At 53.2% G+C, this 19405-nt stretch overlaps 1 protein-coding gene across 20 annotated transcripts in view; it reads left to right on the top strand.

Annotated features, from left to right (window-relative positions):
* C2CD5 (C2 calcium dependent domain containing 5) overlaps positions 1–17986 on the top strand; it is a 92557-nt gene extending 74571 nt beyond the window's left edge. For 11 of the 20 annotated variants that reach the window (XM_055118571.1, XM_055118564.1, XM_055118569.1 and 8 more), the window contains 5 exons: positions 10057–10107; positions 10978–11079; positions 12424–12617; positions 15863–16009; positions 16816–17986. In XM_055118571.1, the coding sequence (XP_054974546.1) occupies positions 10057–10107; positions 10978–11079; positions 12424–12617; positions 15863–16009; positions 16816–16947 (626 nt within the window). In that variant the 3' untranslated portion in view covers positions 16948–17986. The remainder of the gene's footprint in view (positions 1–10056; positions 10108–10977; positions 11080–12423; positions 12618–15862; positions 16010–16815) is intronic. The other 9 variants (XM_055118576.1, XM_055118573.1, XM_055118577.1 and 6 more) reach the window with 4 other exon arrangements.
* Positions 17987–19405: the final 1419 nt, after the last annotated feature.

Raw genomic sequence — 19405 nt, 5'->3', positions numbered from 1 at the left:
CCTTGTCCTTGTTTGGGTCTGGGCCCCTCGTGGCCCTGGCTCCGGAGCTCTCGGTTGGGCCCGTGGCTCTGGCCCGTGCGGGCCGGTCCTGAGCCGAGGCTTCCTCCTGCACACGGAGCACTCCGGCTGGAGCCCGCCTGGCCGGGCTCTGCTGGTCACGTTTCATGGTCTCAGTGGAATTAGTTTTTGGTTTCTACCTGTCAGTCTGTTTTACCTGACACCAAATTAGGCGTGCCTGCTTTTTTATATTCAGGCAAGATTATTAATAGATCTTACCTCTCTTTTGTTGTTGTTGTTTCTGGGTCGCACCCTGCTGTGCTCAGGCTTCCCCGGCTTTGTTCTCGGGGCTCACTCCTGGTGGACTCGGGTGTGTGGATGGGGTGCCGGGGGTCGAACCCGGGCTGGCCGTGTGCAAGGCAAGGCAGGCAGCCTCTGAATTACTGCTGTCTCCCCGGCTCTCATCTCACCTGGAAGATGAAATGATCAGCTACTTCCAGGTTCTGATGTTTCTAACATGGTAACTGAGTTTTGCTCTTTTTCTTTTTCTTTTTTTCTTTATTGGTTTAAAACAACAGACGTTTCTTTTCAGAGTTTTGGAGGCTGCAAGTCTGGAACCCAGTGTCGCCAGGTTCCGAGGGAGGATGGGTTCCGTGACTCTCCCCACCCCTCCCGGTCTGTGGGTGCCGCCCTCCGCCGCGTCCCGGGACGGTTCCCCGGGACCCTCCCGCCCACCCTCCGACTTTCCGTGCCAGTCTCCAAAACATCTGTCTTTTTCAAAGGTTTTTTCTCTTTTTCTGAATTAGAATTCAAATTTAGAATTCAGCTGAGAATTTAGTATCCCTCGACTTCTGTGCTAGTCTAACAGGAAGAACATCCACAGCCGAAGGTAATCTGGGCTTAGCCTCACAGGCTGGGTGTGAGAGCACATGTGATTTCATGAAGAACCCAGAACCGTCAGTCTCCCCAGAACTCACGGGAAGTTTCCGTAAAACTCCTCGTTAAATGTTGGAACTTGTTTTCTAACACGTAATTTCAAGCGCCTTAGGCCGTCAGCTCCTTTTCCTCACCCTGAAATAAAGGGGAGTGACGGGAAGTGAGCACCCCAGGCCCAAAGCCCGTACGCCAGCAGGCGGCGCTAGCGGCTGGAGTGCAGGAAGGAGCATTTCTGCACGAGGGGTCCAGCTGTTCAGTTTTTTGTTTTGTTTTTGTTTTTGTTTTTTTGCTTTTGGGGTCACACCCGGCGATGCACAGGGGTTACTCCTGGCTCCGCACTCAGGAATTACCCTTTGTGGTGCTCAGGGGACCATATGGGATGCTGGGATTCGAACCCGGGTTGGCTGCGTGCAAGGCGAATGCCCTCCCCGCTGTGCTATGGCTCCAGCCCCTGATAATATAAGTAGTTCGTGTGCTAGCATTTTGTATAAATGGCACTTCGAGAAGTAAAGAACAAAAGGACTTCACAAGATAAGTCGTAGGTGGACAGTACTTAGGGTGGACAGTACTTAAGGTTATTCTCGGGAATAAAGGGGCCGTCTGGCCGCATCGCAGTGACCAGCCCTGGGCTCCCTCCTCAGGGCCGCTGCCGGGGAAGTGTGCGGGCCCAGGCCACGTGGCCGCCTGAGGCTTCAGTTCCTCATCGGAGCCTTGTGAGGCTTAAGGCTCACTCCAGTCCTTGACATTCTCCAGTTCCTTGCATGTCTGATATTTATGGCTCAATTCGTAACATGTTCCTATTATTAAATATGCAAATCAAAAGTTAAATTATGCTTGAAGTCATACTGAGCTTCTGTTAATTAAGTAAAAAAAAAAAAAATAGCGCCCAAGTATCTTCTGGCTCGTTGAAGCAGTGATGGAGCAGTTTCTGCAGAGACAACCCAGGCAGGGACGCAGTGGAGCCGGGGTGGGGGCGGGTCCCCCGCTCTCGGACGCCAGCAGCTCGGAGGCAGTGTGACTTCAAGTCGTGCTTTTCTCTCTGATTTGTCGGGAAGGAAGGGTTTCAGAGGTTGGGGGACCACTGGGACAGATCGTGGCACATTGATCATTGCCAGCATCTGCATCGTCATCCTCCTCTTCCTCCTCCTCCTCCTCCTCAGTATCATCACATCTATCCTAATATATGTGCACACATACATACATACACATGCATACACTCGCACACGCATGAAACTCTTCATACTGAATGTTTCGCTGCAAAACCTGTGTGCTCTCCCTCAGGTCTGACATTTGGAATTCATCAGTCAACACGAGCGTGTTTGTCTCCACCCTTCTTGTGTATAGCTTGGTGAATTGTGGCTTGTGTTGCGTGGTTCCCTTTTGTCTTTGCTTTTAAGTCTTTATACTCGGGCCTGGACCTGGTATGTTTGGGATGGGAAAAGCTCCGTGCGCTGTGGGCTTGCGGTGGGAGATGCGAGGGCAGGAGGGTCCTCAAAGGGCCAGAGGATAGAACAACAGTGCTCAGCCTGCGTGGATCGGGCGCTGAGGAGGGGTTGGCCTCAGAGCTCACCGAGGTCCGAGAAGCGAAGCATCTCGATGCAGAGGACGCAGGTGAAGGGCGAGGCTACCGTCAGGGCTCAGCTCTCAGCAAACCGAGGCCGTCCCGGGCCCAGAGTGCGCCACACGGAACTGGACAGCCAGCCGCCAGCACGGGCCAGGAAGCGCGCGGTTGGGGAGGTCCGTCGGCTGAGCGGATCGTAGATTTTCTTTTTGTTTCACTGTTAATGATTTTCGATCCTAGCCTGTGAGCACTTTCACTTCTGGGGAGGCGGCAGGCTCTCGTGGGAGCCCGTGGGAACCGCCACCTCTGTCTCGCCCCACCGAACCGTTCCCGTTACTGAGCACAAGCGCGTTATGCTGAGAAAAGTCGACTCTGTGACATGATCCCAGTTACTGAGTGAGCGAATACCTCGAGGAGGGAAGAGAACTTCTTCCCTCGTCTCCTAATGCCCCGCAGTGAGGGGCCCGGCTCAGGGGTTCCTCCCCCTCTGTAACACGGGGTTTTTATTTCTCAGGGTAACAGAGCCATTTCTGTCTCAAAGTTATGATTGGCTTGATGTTGCCTTGCTCGTTTTCTTTTTTCTTTTTTTTTTTTTTTGCTTTTTGGGTCACACCCGGCAATGCACAGGGGTTACTCCTGGCTCTGCACTCAGGAATCACCCCTGGCAGTGCTCAGGGGACCATATGGGATGCTGGGAATCGAACCCGGGTCGGCCGAGTGCAAGGCAAACGCCCTACCCGCTGTGCTATTGCTCCAGCTCCCTTGCTCGTTTTCTTGATTTTTTTTTTTTTGGGGGTCACACCTGACAATGCTCAGGGCTGACTCCTGGCTCTACACTCAGGAGTCACTCCTGGCAGTGCTCAGGGGACCATATGGGATGCTGGGAATCGAACCCGGGTCGGCTGAGTGCAAGGCAAACGCCCTACCCTCTGTTCTATTGCTCCAGCCCCATGATTTTTTTTTTTTTTTGGTTTAAATATTAAGGAGTAGCTGGCCCTACGTGCTCTCCTGAAACACATCATCGTTTGAAGGTCATCAAAATTATTTGATGCAAACTGGCAGGAGCAACAATCAGTGTAGATTTTCACAGGAGGCTATGTGAAGACAGAAAAGACTAGCACATTTTTTACTGCCTTTATTATTTTTTTCTCGTCATTAATATCTATACTTGTGTTTTTTTCTGAAGTGGTTTTCTAGAAACTTCCCAAAATACACATACACATATATAAATAGAGAGCGGGTCAGGTAAACATGAGAAGCAGAATGTGTAGAATTGGGTAAACAGTTGGAAAATCAGTAAGATTTTCCCCAGACACTGTGATTTTTATCAAAGGTAAGAGTACATATGTGAAGATCTAAACCTAGAGAAATTGGATTCCCCCGTTTTGGGGCTGAAGGCCTCACTCCAGGGATATGGAGACAGACCCCCGGGCTGGAGTGCGGCCTGGCCGGGTGGTCCCGGATCGGTCCTCGGCCCCCTGTGGTCCCTCGAGCCCCTTAGGGTGTCGTTCTTGGGGCCCTCAGCACTGTATCAGCAGCCTGAGCTCCAGGTCCTGCCCCGCACAGCCGGGCTCAGTTCTGTGCTAGGACTGGCCCCCTAAGCACGACCGGGAGACCCCTGGGAGACCCCCTCAGAAAAGGGGGCAGGGGGTCAGGCATCGGTGACTCACACAGCTGCATCATGCAGGCTGCAGATGAGCCTTGAGTCTCATCTGTAACAGGGGCGCGGTTTTCAGATTCTGCAGCCTTGGAAATGTTCCCCTTTCCTCCTCCCCCCCCCCCCTCTCTTTTTTCCTTTTGCTTTTTGGGTCACGCCCAGCGATGCACAGGGGTTACTCCTGGCTCCTGGGCTCAGGAATTACTCCTGGCGGTGCCAGGGGGACCATATGGGATGCTGAGAATCGAACCCAGGCAAAGCAAACGCCCTCCCCGCTGTGCTATCGTTCCAGCCCCGAGAAAAGGTCTTTGGAGCCACTTGTCACTGCTTTCATCTTTCTTGGTGCTGGGTGAGTTTTTCAAGTCCGGTGGCCGAAGGGTGCTTCTCCATCCACCCTGAGCAGGTCGGCACGCCGAGGCCAAAGGCTGGGTGTCTGTGGAAAGAAAAGTCAGCTTATGTCCTTCGTGCAGTTTACTATTGGAAGGACCCACTTCACTCATTGAAGAAAAATTTTAATTTTCATTCTAGGCTAGAAGCAATACTTTTTGTTAAACCAAATTTAATCTTAAGAAATTAAGTTTAGCCTTTGAGGTCTGAATTACTTGCCTCCCGTTCCTCTAAACTAGCAATTAGCAGTCGGATCTTTAAGGGTCATAAAAGCTAGCTTTTTTTTTTTTTTGCTTTTTTGGGTCACACCCAGCGATGCACAGGGGTCACTCCTGGCTCATGCACTCAGGAATTACTCCTGGCGGTGCTCGGGGGACCATATGGGATGCTGGGATTCGAACCCGGGTCGGCCGCGTGCAAGGCAAACGCCCTACCCGCTGTGCTATCACTCCAGCCCCCAAAAAAGCTAGCTTTTATTTTATTTTTTTTTCTTCCTTTAGTTTTGGCCTAAGCTTCTTTATTCTTAGAAGTATTTATAAATTTTTGCACTAACAAAAACGTCTTTCAGCAATTCCTTGTATGTCTGTTTTCCCTCTTTTAAGAAATAATAGTTTTGACACTAGCGGTCAGGGGAAGGCCTGAGGGGGAGGGAGGAGGGGGGGAGAGGAAGAGCCTGGAGGTCCCTCTGGGGGCGAAGAGAAGAAGAGAAGGGAGCAGAGTTGGTGAGAAGAGCCGGGATCTGCGCTTCCTCAGGCCCTGGGAGTGGGCCCGAGCCGGCTAGGAAGTGAGGTTATCCAGAGAGGAGCACGCAGAGGCTGGGGTGAGGGAGCGGAGGTGCTGGGGGGAGGCAGGTGGGGATGGGGGGCCTCCAGCTGATCGAAGAGAGGAGCTAGTTACCGTTGATGTTGATTCATATTAATTTAGTTAGCTGCCAATGTAGTTAAATATACTCCTCCACGGGCTATCCAGACTGACACCATTTTCATCTTTATGCCTGAATAATTTATAACTAATATGGCAGTCTCATTAATATGTACCAGTATTGAGGGCAACTGATGGACATTGTTTGTAGTGAAATGTTTTGTTTTTTGCTTTTTGGGTCACACCAGGCAGTGCACAGGGGTTACTCCTGGCTCATGCACTCAGGAATCACTCCTGGGGCTGCTTGGGAGACCATACGGGATGCTGGGAATCGAACCCGGGTTGGTTGCGTGCAAGGCAAACGCTCTACCCACTGTGCTATCGCTCCAGCCTCTGTAGTGAAATGTTTATATAACATCTCCCTTAGCCGAGGTCAGCCATTAAGTCAGAGCTTTTGCTTCTAGATCCTAGCTACTGAGCCTGTTGTAGATTGATGGAAATGCCTAAAGGAACGTAAAGGAATATTTTGATTGCAGGTACTTAAAGCCGAGAATAAATTGGGAGCTAAAGCATGGAATTGGAAAGACTGGAGCTTGCAGGCGTTTCAGTTTGCCGTAGACTCTTCTCAGAATTTGAAGAAAAAAAAATTTGTGGGGGTGGGGAGGGGTGGTTTGGGGCCACACTTGGCTGGGCCCAAGGGTTCTTCATGGCTTGGTGCCCAGGGACGGCTCCTGGCGGTGCTCAGGGCAACGCAGGGATCAAGCCAGGGCTGACTGCCCCGCCCCCGGCAAGTCCCTGACCGCTCGACTCTCTCTGGCCCAGTCCTGGTCATTTTCTCTTATATTTTCTAAGTACTTGTTCACAGTAAGGCTGGCCTGTAAGTCCTGTTAAGTGCGTGTGTTACCAGACGAATTAGTGCACATGCTTCTGGGTGGGGGTTGCTTTGGAGAACAGGGCAGTCTCAGCTTTAGAAACAGCAGAGAGTGTAAGGAGGGATCCTTCCCACACTTCCTTCCATCACTGGGATGCGCATTGTGGTTGAGCTACCTTTGACCTACCTTAAACTCCGCCCTGCGGGGGGCCCCCATACTAGGGCTTACAGGGCTTAAATACCCCTAGATAATGTTTGCGTGCACAAGAAAACGATGGAACAGTTAGAACAGTGTCTCTGTTTGCTTCAACTTAGCAGTTGTCTCCTCCCCACCCTCGCCCCCCCCCCAAAAAAAAAATCAGGATCGTCTGTGTTCATTGGCAAAGGAGGACTCACTCCGCGTGGGACTGGACAGCTAGACAAGTGTTCTGCCTCCGGTCCTGGCCCCGAGACCGTGCCACTAGCCCTCCGCACAGCCGGGCCCCAGAGCTGGCTGAGCTTGCAGCCCTCGAGGCCTTTCTCCCCGGGCGCCCTGGGTGTGGGGTATTTCTTTCATTTACTTACTCTTTCCAGAATCACTGGGCAGTCGCTGTAGTCAGGGAGACCTGTTGTTCCAACACGACAGCGGCTTCTCTTTCTAAAGGCCAGGGCAGCCAGAATGTCACTCAAGTGCAGAGTGACTGGGGGGGGAGGTCACCAGTGACAGCTCTCTGAGGGGACTGCACACTGGGGCTGGGGCTGAGGGTCGTGAAGGGTTAACAGTGAGATCAGAAGTTTCTCCCAGTTTGAGAGAGAGGGAGGGGGAGGGGAAGAGGGGGAGAGAGAGAGTAGAGGAGAGAGAGAGAGAGAGAGAGAGAGAGAGAGAGAGAGAGAGAGAGAGAGAGAGTGTGTGTGTGTGTGTGTTATGCAGGATCTTCTAATGCACTTTACTACTTAACCCCTTCCTCACCCAGAACTTTCAAAGTATATTCAAAACTGAGTACAGAGTATATATATATATATATATATATATATATATATATATACATACACATGTATGTATGTATATATATACATTCTCTTGCCCTGCCCACCCTTCCCCTCCCTTTGTAAAAAAGTTTTTATTTTTAAGCAATGAAACCTAATGACACAATTTTACTAAGATACTCTCCTTCCCTCCCTTCCTCCCTTCTTTTTCTTTCTTTCCTTCTCTTTCTTTCTTTCTTTCTTTCTTTCTTTCTTTCTTTCTTTCTTTCTTTCTTTCTTTCTTGCTTGCTTGCTTGCTTGCTTGCTTGCTTGCTTTCTTGCTTTCTTTCTTTTCCCAGAGCACAGATTTTGACAGATCCTTCTGTGCCTTTGTTTTGCTATATTTAGAAATGGGAACAGACCCTTGGTGATGTTTGAGCTCTCTCTGTGGGCGGTTGCTTCTGGCGACTCCGCACTGCCCAAATAACATGGCGGTAGAGGAGGTAATTCTAGTTAAGTGCATGAATTATCATACGAATTCGTGCACATGATTCTGGGTGGTGGTTGCTTCGGAGAAGAGGGAAGTAATTCTTTATCTTCTCTCCTTTTAATTCATTATTTGTGGCCTTGGGGACACATTCGGCTGTGCTCAGGGGGTTTCTCCTGCCTCTGTACTCAGGGATCACTCCTGGCGGTGCTCAGGGGACCATATGGGATGCTGGAGATCATGCTGGGTCCGCCGCGTGCCAGGCCAGCACCATCCTGGCTGGACTCTCGCTCCGGCACGCTCTCTGTCTCTCTGTCTCTCTGTCTCTGTCTTTCTGTCTCTCTCTCTCTTAAGCCTCTTCCCTCCTGTGTGTCTCAGCTAAAAGTTTTCTCTCTTGATGCCTGCGCCCTGCTGAAGTCCAGTGGCCCTGCAGAGCCTCATTTCGGGGCCGTCTCGGCCCTGGTGTGGCACGAGGGCGGGGGTCAGGGCACATCAGCACCTGCCTCCACTGCAGTCTGGGGGCCGCCCGGCGGTGCTGTGTCGTCGCGGGAGCTTCAGTCACCGTCCTGGGGCCCAGTGGCCCTCCTCCTCATCAGAGGGCCCCGGGAGGGCAGAGCCCGGCATGGCACTCTTTGCAGGAACAGTCTGCGCTAAATCATGCTGTTCGGAAGTGAAACTTCGATTACCTCAGTATTTTTTTTTGTTTGTTTTTGGGTCACACCTGGCGATGCTCAGGGCTTACTCCTGGCTCTGCACTCAGGAATTACTCCTGGCGGTGCTCAGGGGACCATATGGGATGCTGGGATTAGAACCCGGGTCGGCCGAGTGCAAGGCAAACGCGCCACCCGCTGTGCTATCGCTCCAGCCCCTACCTGTTTCTTTTTTTTTTTTTTTTTTGCTTTTTTGGGTCACACCCAGCGATGCACAGGGGTCACTCCTGGCTCATGCACTCAGGAATTACTCCTGGCGGTGCTCGGGGGACCATATGGGATGCTGGGATTAGAACCCGGGTCGGCCGCGTGCAAGGCAAACGCCCTACCCGCTGTGCTATCACTCCAGCCCCTACCTCAGTATTTTTAAAACCTCATTCGACAGAGGTTTAGAAATGTGTATGTAGGCGACTTACAGAGAGTTGAAAACCCAGCCTGACGCCAGGAATGGTACTGATTGTGTTTCCTTCCCGCGTTCAGGTTGGCAGTAGTTATTCAGCTGCACACTCTCTAGAGCAGAAGCTGCCAGCCTGTGTGTTCAGGTGTGAGTATTACAAGGGCGACGGGGCGAGGGATGAGACTCAGGCCAAGAGCTCCCGTGCCTGTGTGGAGCCCCAGCCTCTCAATAAGAAGACAAGGACAAACAGTGCTCTTTCAGCTTACACACTATCTTAAACACCTTTAATACACATGTAAACAGCAGGGAGAAGTGTGGGCCAGGCTTGTTTGTTTGTTTTTGGGGGGGTGGCGGGGAGGCAACACTTAGCAATGCTCAGGGATCACTCCAGGCAGTGCTCAGGGGACCATATGGGATGCTGGAGGTCGAACCTGGGTCATCCACATGCTGGCCCGTTGCTCTTGCTTTTTTTTTTTTCTTTTTGGGTCACACCTGGCGATGCTCAGGGGTTACTCCTGGCTCTGCACTCAGGAATTACCCCTGGCGGTGCTCGGGGACCCTATGGGATGCTGGGAATCGAACCCGGGTTGGCCGCTTGTAAGGCAAACACCCTCCCCGTGGTGCTATCGCTCCAGCCCCTGGTCAAGCTTTCTTGAGGTTGCTGCCAGGGAGGGACAGACTCGGCTCAGGATTCCCAGCTGTGTCCAGAGAGCCGAGTCGTTAGCTCCGTGAAGTCCTGCGGGCATGAAGTCCCCGGAGGGTGGCGGGTCATGGCCTGCCGTGTGTGAGTGCTCACTGGCTGTGTGACGCGTGTGACACGGAGTGGCGGCCTTGTCCGGGATTTCCCACCTCACCGACCCTTTCCCGTCCACGGACATTTCTCTCCCATGACTCATTTCAGAGTTTCTTCCCAGCACATTTTCTCGGCCGCCTTTTTTCATCTCATGCTCTCACTCCACCCGTCTCTTGCTGTGTTCTTTCTCACGTCTGGGGAAATTTCCGGAAGCTGGTGGTGTGTGTTCAGGGGAACGAGGAGCCCTGCTCGGCTGCTCTCTGCTCGCAGAGCGAGAGTCCCAGAGCCTAGGAGCACGCGCGGAGCCCGGCGCTGCCATTCGGTTTGCTTTTCGGCCGGAGCCAGAGAGCCGTCCTCCTGTTCACGTGACTTGCAGAGAGTGTTTTCAGATAGCAAAGAAGATGCCGGCTTGTCCTCGGCCTCCGAGCTAATGCTGTTCGTATTGTCTTATTAGAGCACCTGGAGAGTCCAAGCTCTAACTCAGGTAGACCAGCTGCACAGAGAGGTGAGTCTGTCTGGATCCGCCAACAGTCACCCCCGAGGTGAGAGTCTGGCGCGGTGGTCCGTAGGCACACGCAGACACCGGAGGATGCTCGGGACCGTGGTATAGACGCAGACACGGCTTGGTCGTAGTTAGAACGCCTTTAGAAACATTACTCGATGCTTAACTCCGCCACCATGTTCATAGCCGCCCGGTTCTTAACATAAGACTTGAGCTCTCTAATACCATTTTTTTGTGGCTTAACAGCTGTGAATGTTACTCTCTTTAAACGGAGACCTCGCCCCCTCCCCCCCACCTCACTCCCATGTAATAGAAGCTAGTAGACTAAGAAAACCACTCTCTGGCTTCCCTAGTACTGATGCTTAGTGAAAGGAGGGATAGTCGTAGAGACCAGTCAGCTACTTTTGTTCTTGTGCTCTTCACCGTGTGATTCTCATTTTCCCAATTCTGATTTTAGGGTGAAAACGGGGAAGGGAATTGTTCATAGCATTGGGGTTGCCAGTGAATGTTTTTAAAGTGCAAACTGAAAGCATGGTCCAGCCAAAAAAGAATGGGGGATGGAGTTGGAGAAGCAGCCTGTGTCCTCTCCTGGGTGTTTCTCTGGGACCTGCGTCCAGCGCTGGGGACACCCCCAGTGGCGTCAGCAAGGCCACGCTCGGCCTGGCTCACGGAAAACTTGGTTTTGGACACATCAGTGTCGAAGAGCTTGGCTCTTGGCCGTCTCTCTTCTCCGACTCGGAAAGGACCATCTTTTTTTTTTTTTTTTTTAAGTTACCGTTAAATGACATCATCGGAAGGAGTGTCACGACGAGTAAGAGACGTCATCCATATTTTTTCCTTTGTTTTTTCTTTTGTTTCTGTCTGTGTCTCCAGCAGCGCCAGTTGATTACAGTTCCTTTGCAGACAGATGCAGCAGCTGGATAGAACTCATTAAACTGAAAGCTCAGACCATAAGGCGCGGATCAATTAAGACAAGTAGGCGGATGTTCTACCCCCTTCTGACCTGAGAAGCGTGTCTCTGGTTCCCCAGTGGTGACGGCCGGCCTGTGTGCGCAGTAATGACCTTGCCAATCAGTCGTGTGCGATCAGAGTGTGAAAGCTGCAGGTTCTGACGGGCCGATCCCCCCCTCCCGCTCCCCCGCAGTCCCACAGACCCCAAATCCCAGGTGGGGCGGGGGCTTGCAGCTTAGCAGTGTCACTTTTCGGTAAAGGTGTTCTGACATGTATGTAAGTAGACACTCCACTTCCATTTCCATGGAAGGAAAGGAGGAGCTCTCTCTCCCGGGAGCCGGGCGAGGCTGGAGTGACGGGCGTCTGTCAGCGTCGAGAAGGACGTTCTCCAGAGAGCGGAGAGGGTCCTTAACGCCCGTCCCGCTAGGAGCACCGAGAGGCACTGAGAGCGTCAGCGCCTGCCCCCCAGCTGTCCGGGGACCCTTGGAGGGAAACGGATTTGAGTGGAAGAGTTGCTCATCTGGTTAGCGTGAAAGCATCTGTGTTTGGAGGAAAGGTGACCGGCCACGGAACCAGCCCGCTCTGGCTCTGATTCACAGACATGCCCTGGTAACAGCTGGGTGACCTCGGCCAGTCCCTGTGTCCTCTGAGTCTTGGTGTCCTCACGGGGACAGTCAGAACGCCTGATGGCCAGGTTGTCGTAAAGATGATCGCCTACTTCTCTCTGACTCAGTCATTGTCAGTGGCAGCTGTTATCACCTGGGCTATTTTATAAATAACTTAAGCCAGCCAAGGTCAACTGTTAAGTTAAAAAAAAAAAAAACCACAAAAAACAACTAAAGAGTTTGCTCAATTATTCAGAGGTTTGTTCAAAACAAAACGAAAACCCAAAAGCCTACTACAACCAATTGACGAAGGTTTGTCTATAAGTTTGATCATGATGAAGTGATCTGAGAGAGATGGGGGAAACCGCACCGGGAAATATAACAACTTTCACACTCTTTGGTAACCATTTGTTCCTCTGACGAAAGCAGATGATTTTTAATGCTCTGCCGCTTCTCCTTTCCTTCACTTTTTAACCATCATCGTGTGTAGCTCCACCGCATCGACATTTTCTTTTGCAGGAATGCCATTACTCCAACAGAATTCCATTTCAGCATTTCCTCCTCTGTTCCTCTCCTCTCTCCTCTCTCTCACCTTCTCTCTCTCTGTAATTGCATGCACTGCATGATACTCTCTCTCTTTCATGACATGGCTTAGCCTCACAGAGAGCTGAATGTTGTCCCCACTTATTTGGAACCCTTAGGAAGCAACCCAGTTCCCAGCGTCCGATTTTGATGCTTTCTCTCCTTTCTCCAATTTTTTTAGCTGTGACAATGGAAAAAGCAAGTCCGATGGGTGAAGGAAATTTCCGGAACAACCGTTCGACTCCAGCCTGCGCAAATTCTACGGTCGGGGTGGTTAAGATGACACCTCTTTCTTTCATTCCCGGAGCTAAAATCACGAAATATCTTGGGATAATTAACATGTTTTTCATCCGGGAGACGACTTCTCTTCGTGAGGTAATTTTATTCCGTTGTCTCTGTGAATTGCCCCTGAAGATCATAGTAAGAGAAACAAGCACATTTCAACGGGCTCGTGTTTGCACACGCTACACACAGACACACACACACACACACAGACACACACAGACACACACACACACTTCCTTTTACTGATCCTTCTGAACTGTTTCTAGGCTACACTGACCAAGTGACACGCGGCAGCAGGCTTTCTCCATGGCGCTTTATTGAGCTTAAGCTCATCTGTTGTCCGCAGTCTTGCACACTTGTCATGCAGTCAAGGGAACACATTCCGTCCTGGAGGTCCTGCATGCGCTTGGGCGGTGGCTTAGCTTGGTCCTGTTGTGTTTTCTGCAGTCGCTGTTTGCCTGAGACATGCTCAGGTAGAGAATCGTGAGGGACCCCGCTCAGGGCTGGGAGGGACGATGGGCACCCCTGGGAGTTCATCCGCTTCAGCCCCGTGTCTGCCTCTGAGAAATACGGAGTTGCCCGTTTCCTTCCTCTGTTTCTTCCTTGCCTTGCCAGTGACTTACGGAGTGACAGTGCTCGGGCTGTTCTCCGCGCGGCCAGCGACAGTCCATGTTTAGCCTGTGGCATCTTGCAGCCCACCAGTGCGTAGAGTCCAGCAGGGCTGCGGTGCTGGTCAGAGCTGTGGGGAGGCACAGTTGGGAGTTCCTGAGACGAGGCCTGGGGACTCTCTCTCCTCCGCCCCGGGGTGCGCTCATTCCGCCAGGAACTCGGGCCAGACGCGCTTCTGGGCACCCCCTTAGGCTCCTGCTGCTGGGACCCCCGTGGTCTGCACGAGTCCAGGAGGACTCGGTACCTCCTTTAGCTTTGCTTTCAAGCCACAGGCGAGTGCCAGGATGGTGCAAAAGAATCCAGCCTGAGGTGCTACCAAGAGCCTTGCAGTAAGGATCAGATGCAGCTGAAGGCCATGGAGTTGACAGAGAAAGTTGAGGATGAGAGGCCAGCAGTGGGGGCCAGATGGACAGGGCAGTGGGCAGAGTGTTTGTCTTCAACCCGGGTTCGATCCCCGGCACCCCATATGGTCCCCGAACACCCACGGGAGTGATCCCTGAGTGCAGAGCCAGGAGTAAGCCCTGAGCACTGCCGGCTTGGCTTAAAAACAAAAAAACAAGCAAACACACCAAAAAGAAAAGACACCAGAAATGCAAAAGCCTCTGGCAGCTGCGAACTGGCCTTTCCCGGCGGCTGCATTCTTCCGGAGCCAGCGGGGACTTCCCACGAGGACCCCGTTAGCAGAGGGCTGTCGGAGTCAGTGCTGGGGTCGTCATTCCCCACCTTCTCCACGCAGCCGGCGAGATCCCCCGAGTGCAAGCAGGGCCCCGTGGCGCGGGGGCGTCTCAGTCAGAGAGGCCGGAGGGAGCTGGTACACGGAGAGACACCCACGGGGCGGGAGCGAGAGGCAGGTGCCCGGCTCCTCTGCTCCGGGGAGGGGCCTGCACGAGTCCGGGGGGCCTCGGGAGTCTCTGAAAAATGCCCTCTGGGCTGTGTCGTTCTCTTGGAGGTGTTCTCTCGGCGGGGCACCGCTGGGGGGGACTCTCCGGGTGCTGGGCGGGGCGGGAGGGCGTTGAGCTCTCCGTGCTGTTTGCTCGGGGCGGTGCCGCGGTTCCCACAGGGATTCTGTTCTCTCGCCCGCGTGCCCAGGACGCGCTGGCCGTGTTGGGCAAGGCCCGGGGGATGAGCACGGCCATGCCCGTCCGTGGCCCGCCGAGGGTCAGGGAGCCCCTCTGTGGGGTCTGGGGACAGCGACGGTGAAGCCCGGGAGCATGGAACAGAGAGTCGACTTGGGGCGTTGCCAGGGAAACCGGAGCCCAAAGCCACTCGGACGAGTCGGGCTGGCGGGAGGAGCCTCGGGCAGGGCCCCTGCTGGGATGGTGAGGCCGGACAGGGTGCTCAGGGCTGAGTCGAGGCAGGGCGGGTGTGGACTGAGCGGGGAAGACGGTATTGTGTTTGCTTGGGACTCACCCGGCAGTGCTCAGGGATCACGCCTGGCGGGGCTCCGAGCCGTGAGTGGTGCCAGGGATTCTCAGCAGGGCTGTCTGGGCCCCCTGACTCTCGGCTCTCCAGCCCGCAGGCACGGTTTGAAATCACTGGTGCCGGATTCGGGGTTTTGGGTGCTTTTTCTTTCCTTTTCTTTTCTTTATTTTTTTCTGTGCCCCCCAAGCGGTGCTGGAGACCCCGGGTCTGCTGGCGTTAATCCTTGCCCTGTGTGCACCCAGCCTGCATACCAGCCCCCTTTATACAAAGGTTTTTTTTTTGGGGGGGGGGACTGCAGCGATAGCACAGTGCGTAGGGCATTTGCCTTGCACGCGGCCGACCTGGGTTCATTTCCCAGCATCCCATGGTCCCCTACGCAGTGCCAGGAGTGATTCCTGTATTTTAGTAATTAAGTCCAGGGAGATTTAAGTTGGAAACAGCATCATTTCCCTTCCTGGAGCAGCATGGAGCAAAAGCTTAGTTCATAGTCTTGGCATATGGCTGCAAGCACTCGCTGGGACCCCCAAGTCGTATAGCTGGCTCTGGATCCTGGTCGTACAGCAGCTAGGCGGCTGTGCAAAGGCATGGCCACCCGGGTTGAGTCTCGGCGGAGCTGGAGCCGGCACCGGCCCTGGCCCGAGACTGCCCGAGCGTCCCGCTGTTTCAAATTCAAAACACATTTTTTTTTCTCGCGCCACCAAGTTCATACCTCTTTAAAAGTTCCATAATATGAGGAGTAATTCCTGAGTGCAGAGCCAGGAGTGACCCCTGTGCATCACTGGGTATGACCCAAAAAGGAAAAATTAACTTTTCAAATTTTTTCTGGGTGAGGGTGGATACCAGGCAGCGCTCAGAGCGTCCCCCTGGGTCTGTGCACAGGGGGGGTCAGTGTGGGGCACAGGGGATCGAATCTGGGCCAGCCGCGTGCCAGGCAAGTGCCCTGCCCGCTGCGCCACCGCTCTGGGGGGGGGTGCCTGCACGCCACCCCCCTACCCCGCTCCAGCCCCGCAGGGAAGCGCCCCGGCCCTGTCCTCCGTCAGCTGCTTGAATGAGGGTGGTCGGCAGAGCGGGCGGGCGGGGCGGAGAAGCAGCGTGAATGCACGGTCTGTCCTCGTCCCGTCCCTGGGGCCCGGGGGCGGGCGCACCCCCGGCAGACCCCGCCCCAGGCACGGAGAGCGAGCTCCCCTGCGCGGGGGGCCGTCGGGCCGCTTCCCTGTGTGCTGACTCGCCTCTCCGTGCTCTAGGAAGGAGGGGTGAGCGGCTTCCTCCACGCCTTCATCGCCGAGGTCTTCGCCATGGTGCGCGCGCACGTGGCCGCCCTGGGGGGCAACGCCGTGGTCTCCTACATCATGAAGCAGTGCGTCTTCATGGAGAACCCCAACAAGAACCAGGTGAGGCGCGCGCGGGCCCCGGGAGCACGGTTGGGAGGTTCTGAGCTTTGGGCGTCCGGGTGCATCCGAGCCGGCCTGGTGACTCTGTCCCTGACCCCGGCCGGACCCCTGGCTCAGACGCCACGGCCACGGCCACATGTCCTGAAAGTCTGGGGCTCTCCTCCTTTTCTGTCTTCGCCGCCCGCGGCTGGGTCTCTGCAGTTTCAGGACAGGGCTGTGACGTGGTCCAGCTCCGAGCGCCACGTGGCTGGCCTGTGCGTGGGCCACGCTGTGCCCTTACTTCAGATACGTCACGTGATTCTGTGGCCAAGGCGAAAGGAGCGTTAGCGCATGTTAACTTCTAGAATGTTTCTTTTCTTTTTTTTTAAATCCGGTCTATCACTTTATTTATTTATTTATTTTTTTGCTTTTTGGGTCACACCCAGCGATGCTCATGGGGTTACTCCTGGCTTTGCACTCAGGAATTACCCCTGGCAGTGCTTGGGGGACCATATGGGATGCTAGGAATCGAACCCGGGTCGGCCGCGTGCAAGGCAAACGCCCTCCTCGCTGTGCTATCGCTCCAGCCCCCGGTCTATCACTTTGAACCTTACTAGATTCTTCACACGTTAAATCCCTTCGTCTGACGGCACGGGCGTGTAAGTCCTCTCCTCTGAATCCCCTTCCACGCCTTTGCTCACTTTTCTTTGGAGTTGCCCCTCTTTCCTGGGGGTTCCCGTACCAGCCCTGAGGTGCCCCCCGTGCGAGAGGAGGACGCAGCATTCGCAGCCGAGATGGTGACCGAGCGTGTCCCGTTGCTTCCCCAGGCTCAGTGTCTTATAAACGTCAGCGGGGATGCCGTGATTTTTGTTCGGGAATCGGAATTAGAAGTGGTGCCACCTCAGCAGCCTGCTGCCAGCTGCCAGCCAGCCTGTGCGGGGGGAGAAGTGCGGGCCTGACGCGGCTGAGAGAGAAGGCGGCCCCCAGCTGTCTCCATGGTGATCTTGATAGACTTGATTTAAAAATCGGACCGCGTCTGAGATGATTGGGAAACGATCGGTCCGTCCTGAGAAGATTTGGCCTGCCCGGAGTCCCTTGGAGGCATGAGAATTTGGAGGCCTGAGGATTTTCAGACTGTGACATTTCCACGTCTCAGCTGCAGGCCCCGGGAATCTTGACCCTTCAGTTAAGGTGCATTTCTCTGAGACCCGCGGCTAAACGGTCTCTTTGTGATTTGTGTTTGTATCTTAAATCATCATTTTTTCTAATGAAGCAGGAAGAGTATCAGGCAACTCGGATAGTTGCCCCAGTGTAACCTGGGGACACGAAAGTCAGGAAGTCACAAGCTGGCCACGAAGAAGGACTTGAGTGTCTGGGGAAAGGGGGGGAAGCTTCGGAGACCTGGGAGGCTCTTCACAGACTTTGTTTTGCTGAGGAACTCGTAACCCCTGGAAGGGAGAGACAATCTTGCCATCTTTTCAAGAGAAGTTAAAAGTTTGCAGCTTGCATCCATCGTATGTCCTGACTACTGTAAGAGTTTTTTATCGGAGCTGCTGTCTTCATGGAAGCCTTTAAGAGTGTCTCGAAGGAGGTGGGGAAAAACTACCACATAACTTCATAACTGATCGAAGTTCATTTAGTGTTTAATTTGTCTAGAAGGATGTTGGCTTTAACTAGAATGAAAGGGGCGGTGAATTTTGTTAGTTAAAATATATATACAAATATACATATACAATTGATCTAGTTGGGACAAAAAGTTATTTTCTGACGAAGTTCTTCTGTACTCCTACCAAATAAACAGAGTTGTAGTAATGTCTTAAGATAGTGACTTAGACTAAATTTGGCATAGAACCTGGAGACGTAACTTGAATGTAAATACGCTGCAAAATGTTGAATGTATACATAGAAATATTTTTTTTGTCAATGCCAAATGCCTATTATACGTTACTTTGAAAGTACATTCCTCCTTTGCACAATAAAATTTCTTTATAAAGCGCATTATTTTGCTCTTCCAGGACAACAACTGCCCTAAAACTTAAGAGTCATTTCCTTGTTATCACAGGTGTCAATATTTTTCTGTATTTTGTTTATAATTTTATTTTTTAAATAAAAAGTTTATAAAGATAAACTGTAGTAGTCCAAAATCTATTTTTTTCCCCAATCTCCTGATTGCCTAGCCTCTTGGAGTTTGGGGAGGATTGTGTATGTGTGTGTGTGTGTGTGTGTGTGTGTGTGTGTGTGTGTGTGTGTGTTTTGCAGGTGTGAAGTCGGCCACTAGCAGCTCCCGGGGAGGCCCGGGGGTGTGTTGCTTCCCAGGCTGCCGGTGTTGCTTCCCAGGCTGCCGGCGTTGCCCTGAGTCTCCTCGGGAGTCTCTGGCATTGTGCCAGGCGATGCTTGAGGGACCACCGGGCTCCAGAGATCACACCGGTCCTTGGCGCGTGCCTCAATTCCCGTCTCTCTCTGTAGTTTCACTTAGAAATGTGGGGGCAGAGCGAAGGAAGACGGCGCCTCCGAAAGTCACAGCCCACGTTGGGAGGGGGGTGACTGCAGGTAGAATGCGCGGGAGCACAGTTCTCTGTACACACCGTCACAGGGGAAGGCCTCGAGCCCCAGACAGTGAACTGAAATGCTCCGTAGTTTTCCGTGAAGATTCTAGAAGCTCATCACATGTCTCCTTCAAAGTGAAGGAGTGGGGAAGAGATCAGAGCAGTGGGTGTGATGTAGACGCTGCCCTGAACATTGGGCCAAGAAAGGTCTTAGCTGACGGCCAGCAAGAAGCGGGCTCTCAGTTTGCAAATATAAGCTACTGGATAAGCATAGATATAAGGTTCTGGATATCACTGGAGCGATAGCACAGCGGGTAGGGTGTTTGCCTTGTACGTGGCCAACCCAGGTTCGATTCCTCTGTCCTTCTCGGAGAGCCCGGCAAGCTACTTGAAGTATCCCACCCACACAGCAGAGCCTGGCAAGCTACCCGTGGCGTATTCAGTATGCCAAAAACAGTAACAAGGCTCACAATGGAGACGTTACTGGTGCCCACTCGAACAAATCGGTGAGCAACAGGAAGACAGTGCTACAGTGCAGGATAAGCAAGGAAATGAACTCTTTGGGCCTCCAGGAAGAAAGAGCGTCAGAAATAGATTCTTAGCCCCGTGTAGACCCCTGGCTGAACTTACGCAATAAACCTTGTGTGGCTGGACACGTTGACACCAGTGGCCTGTGCCCCGGTGGCTCACACTTGGACGTGGTTGAACCCGTGCACAGAGCTGTGCAGGCTCCGTTAGGTCTGTGGCGTCCAGGTGTGTCTCACACCTGTGGTCCATGAGCCATGGTGAAAACCAGCTAAGCTTCAAGACTTGACACTTCTGCTGACCTGCCCCATCTGTGGACCCCGGGTCTAAGCCACCTAGACTTTGG

This window comes from Sorex araneus, chromosome 10, assembly GCF_027595985.1.
Source record: "Sorex araneus isolate mSorAra2 chromosome 10, mSorAra2.pri, whole genome shotgun sequence".
Classification (NCBI taxonomy): domain Eukaryota; kingdom Metazoa; phylum Chordata; class Mammalia; order Eulipotyphla; family Soricidae; genus Sorex; species Sorex araneus.
This window is presented reverse-complemented; position numbering and strand designations above follow the sequence as displayed.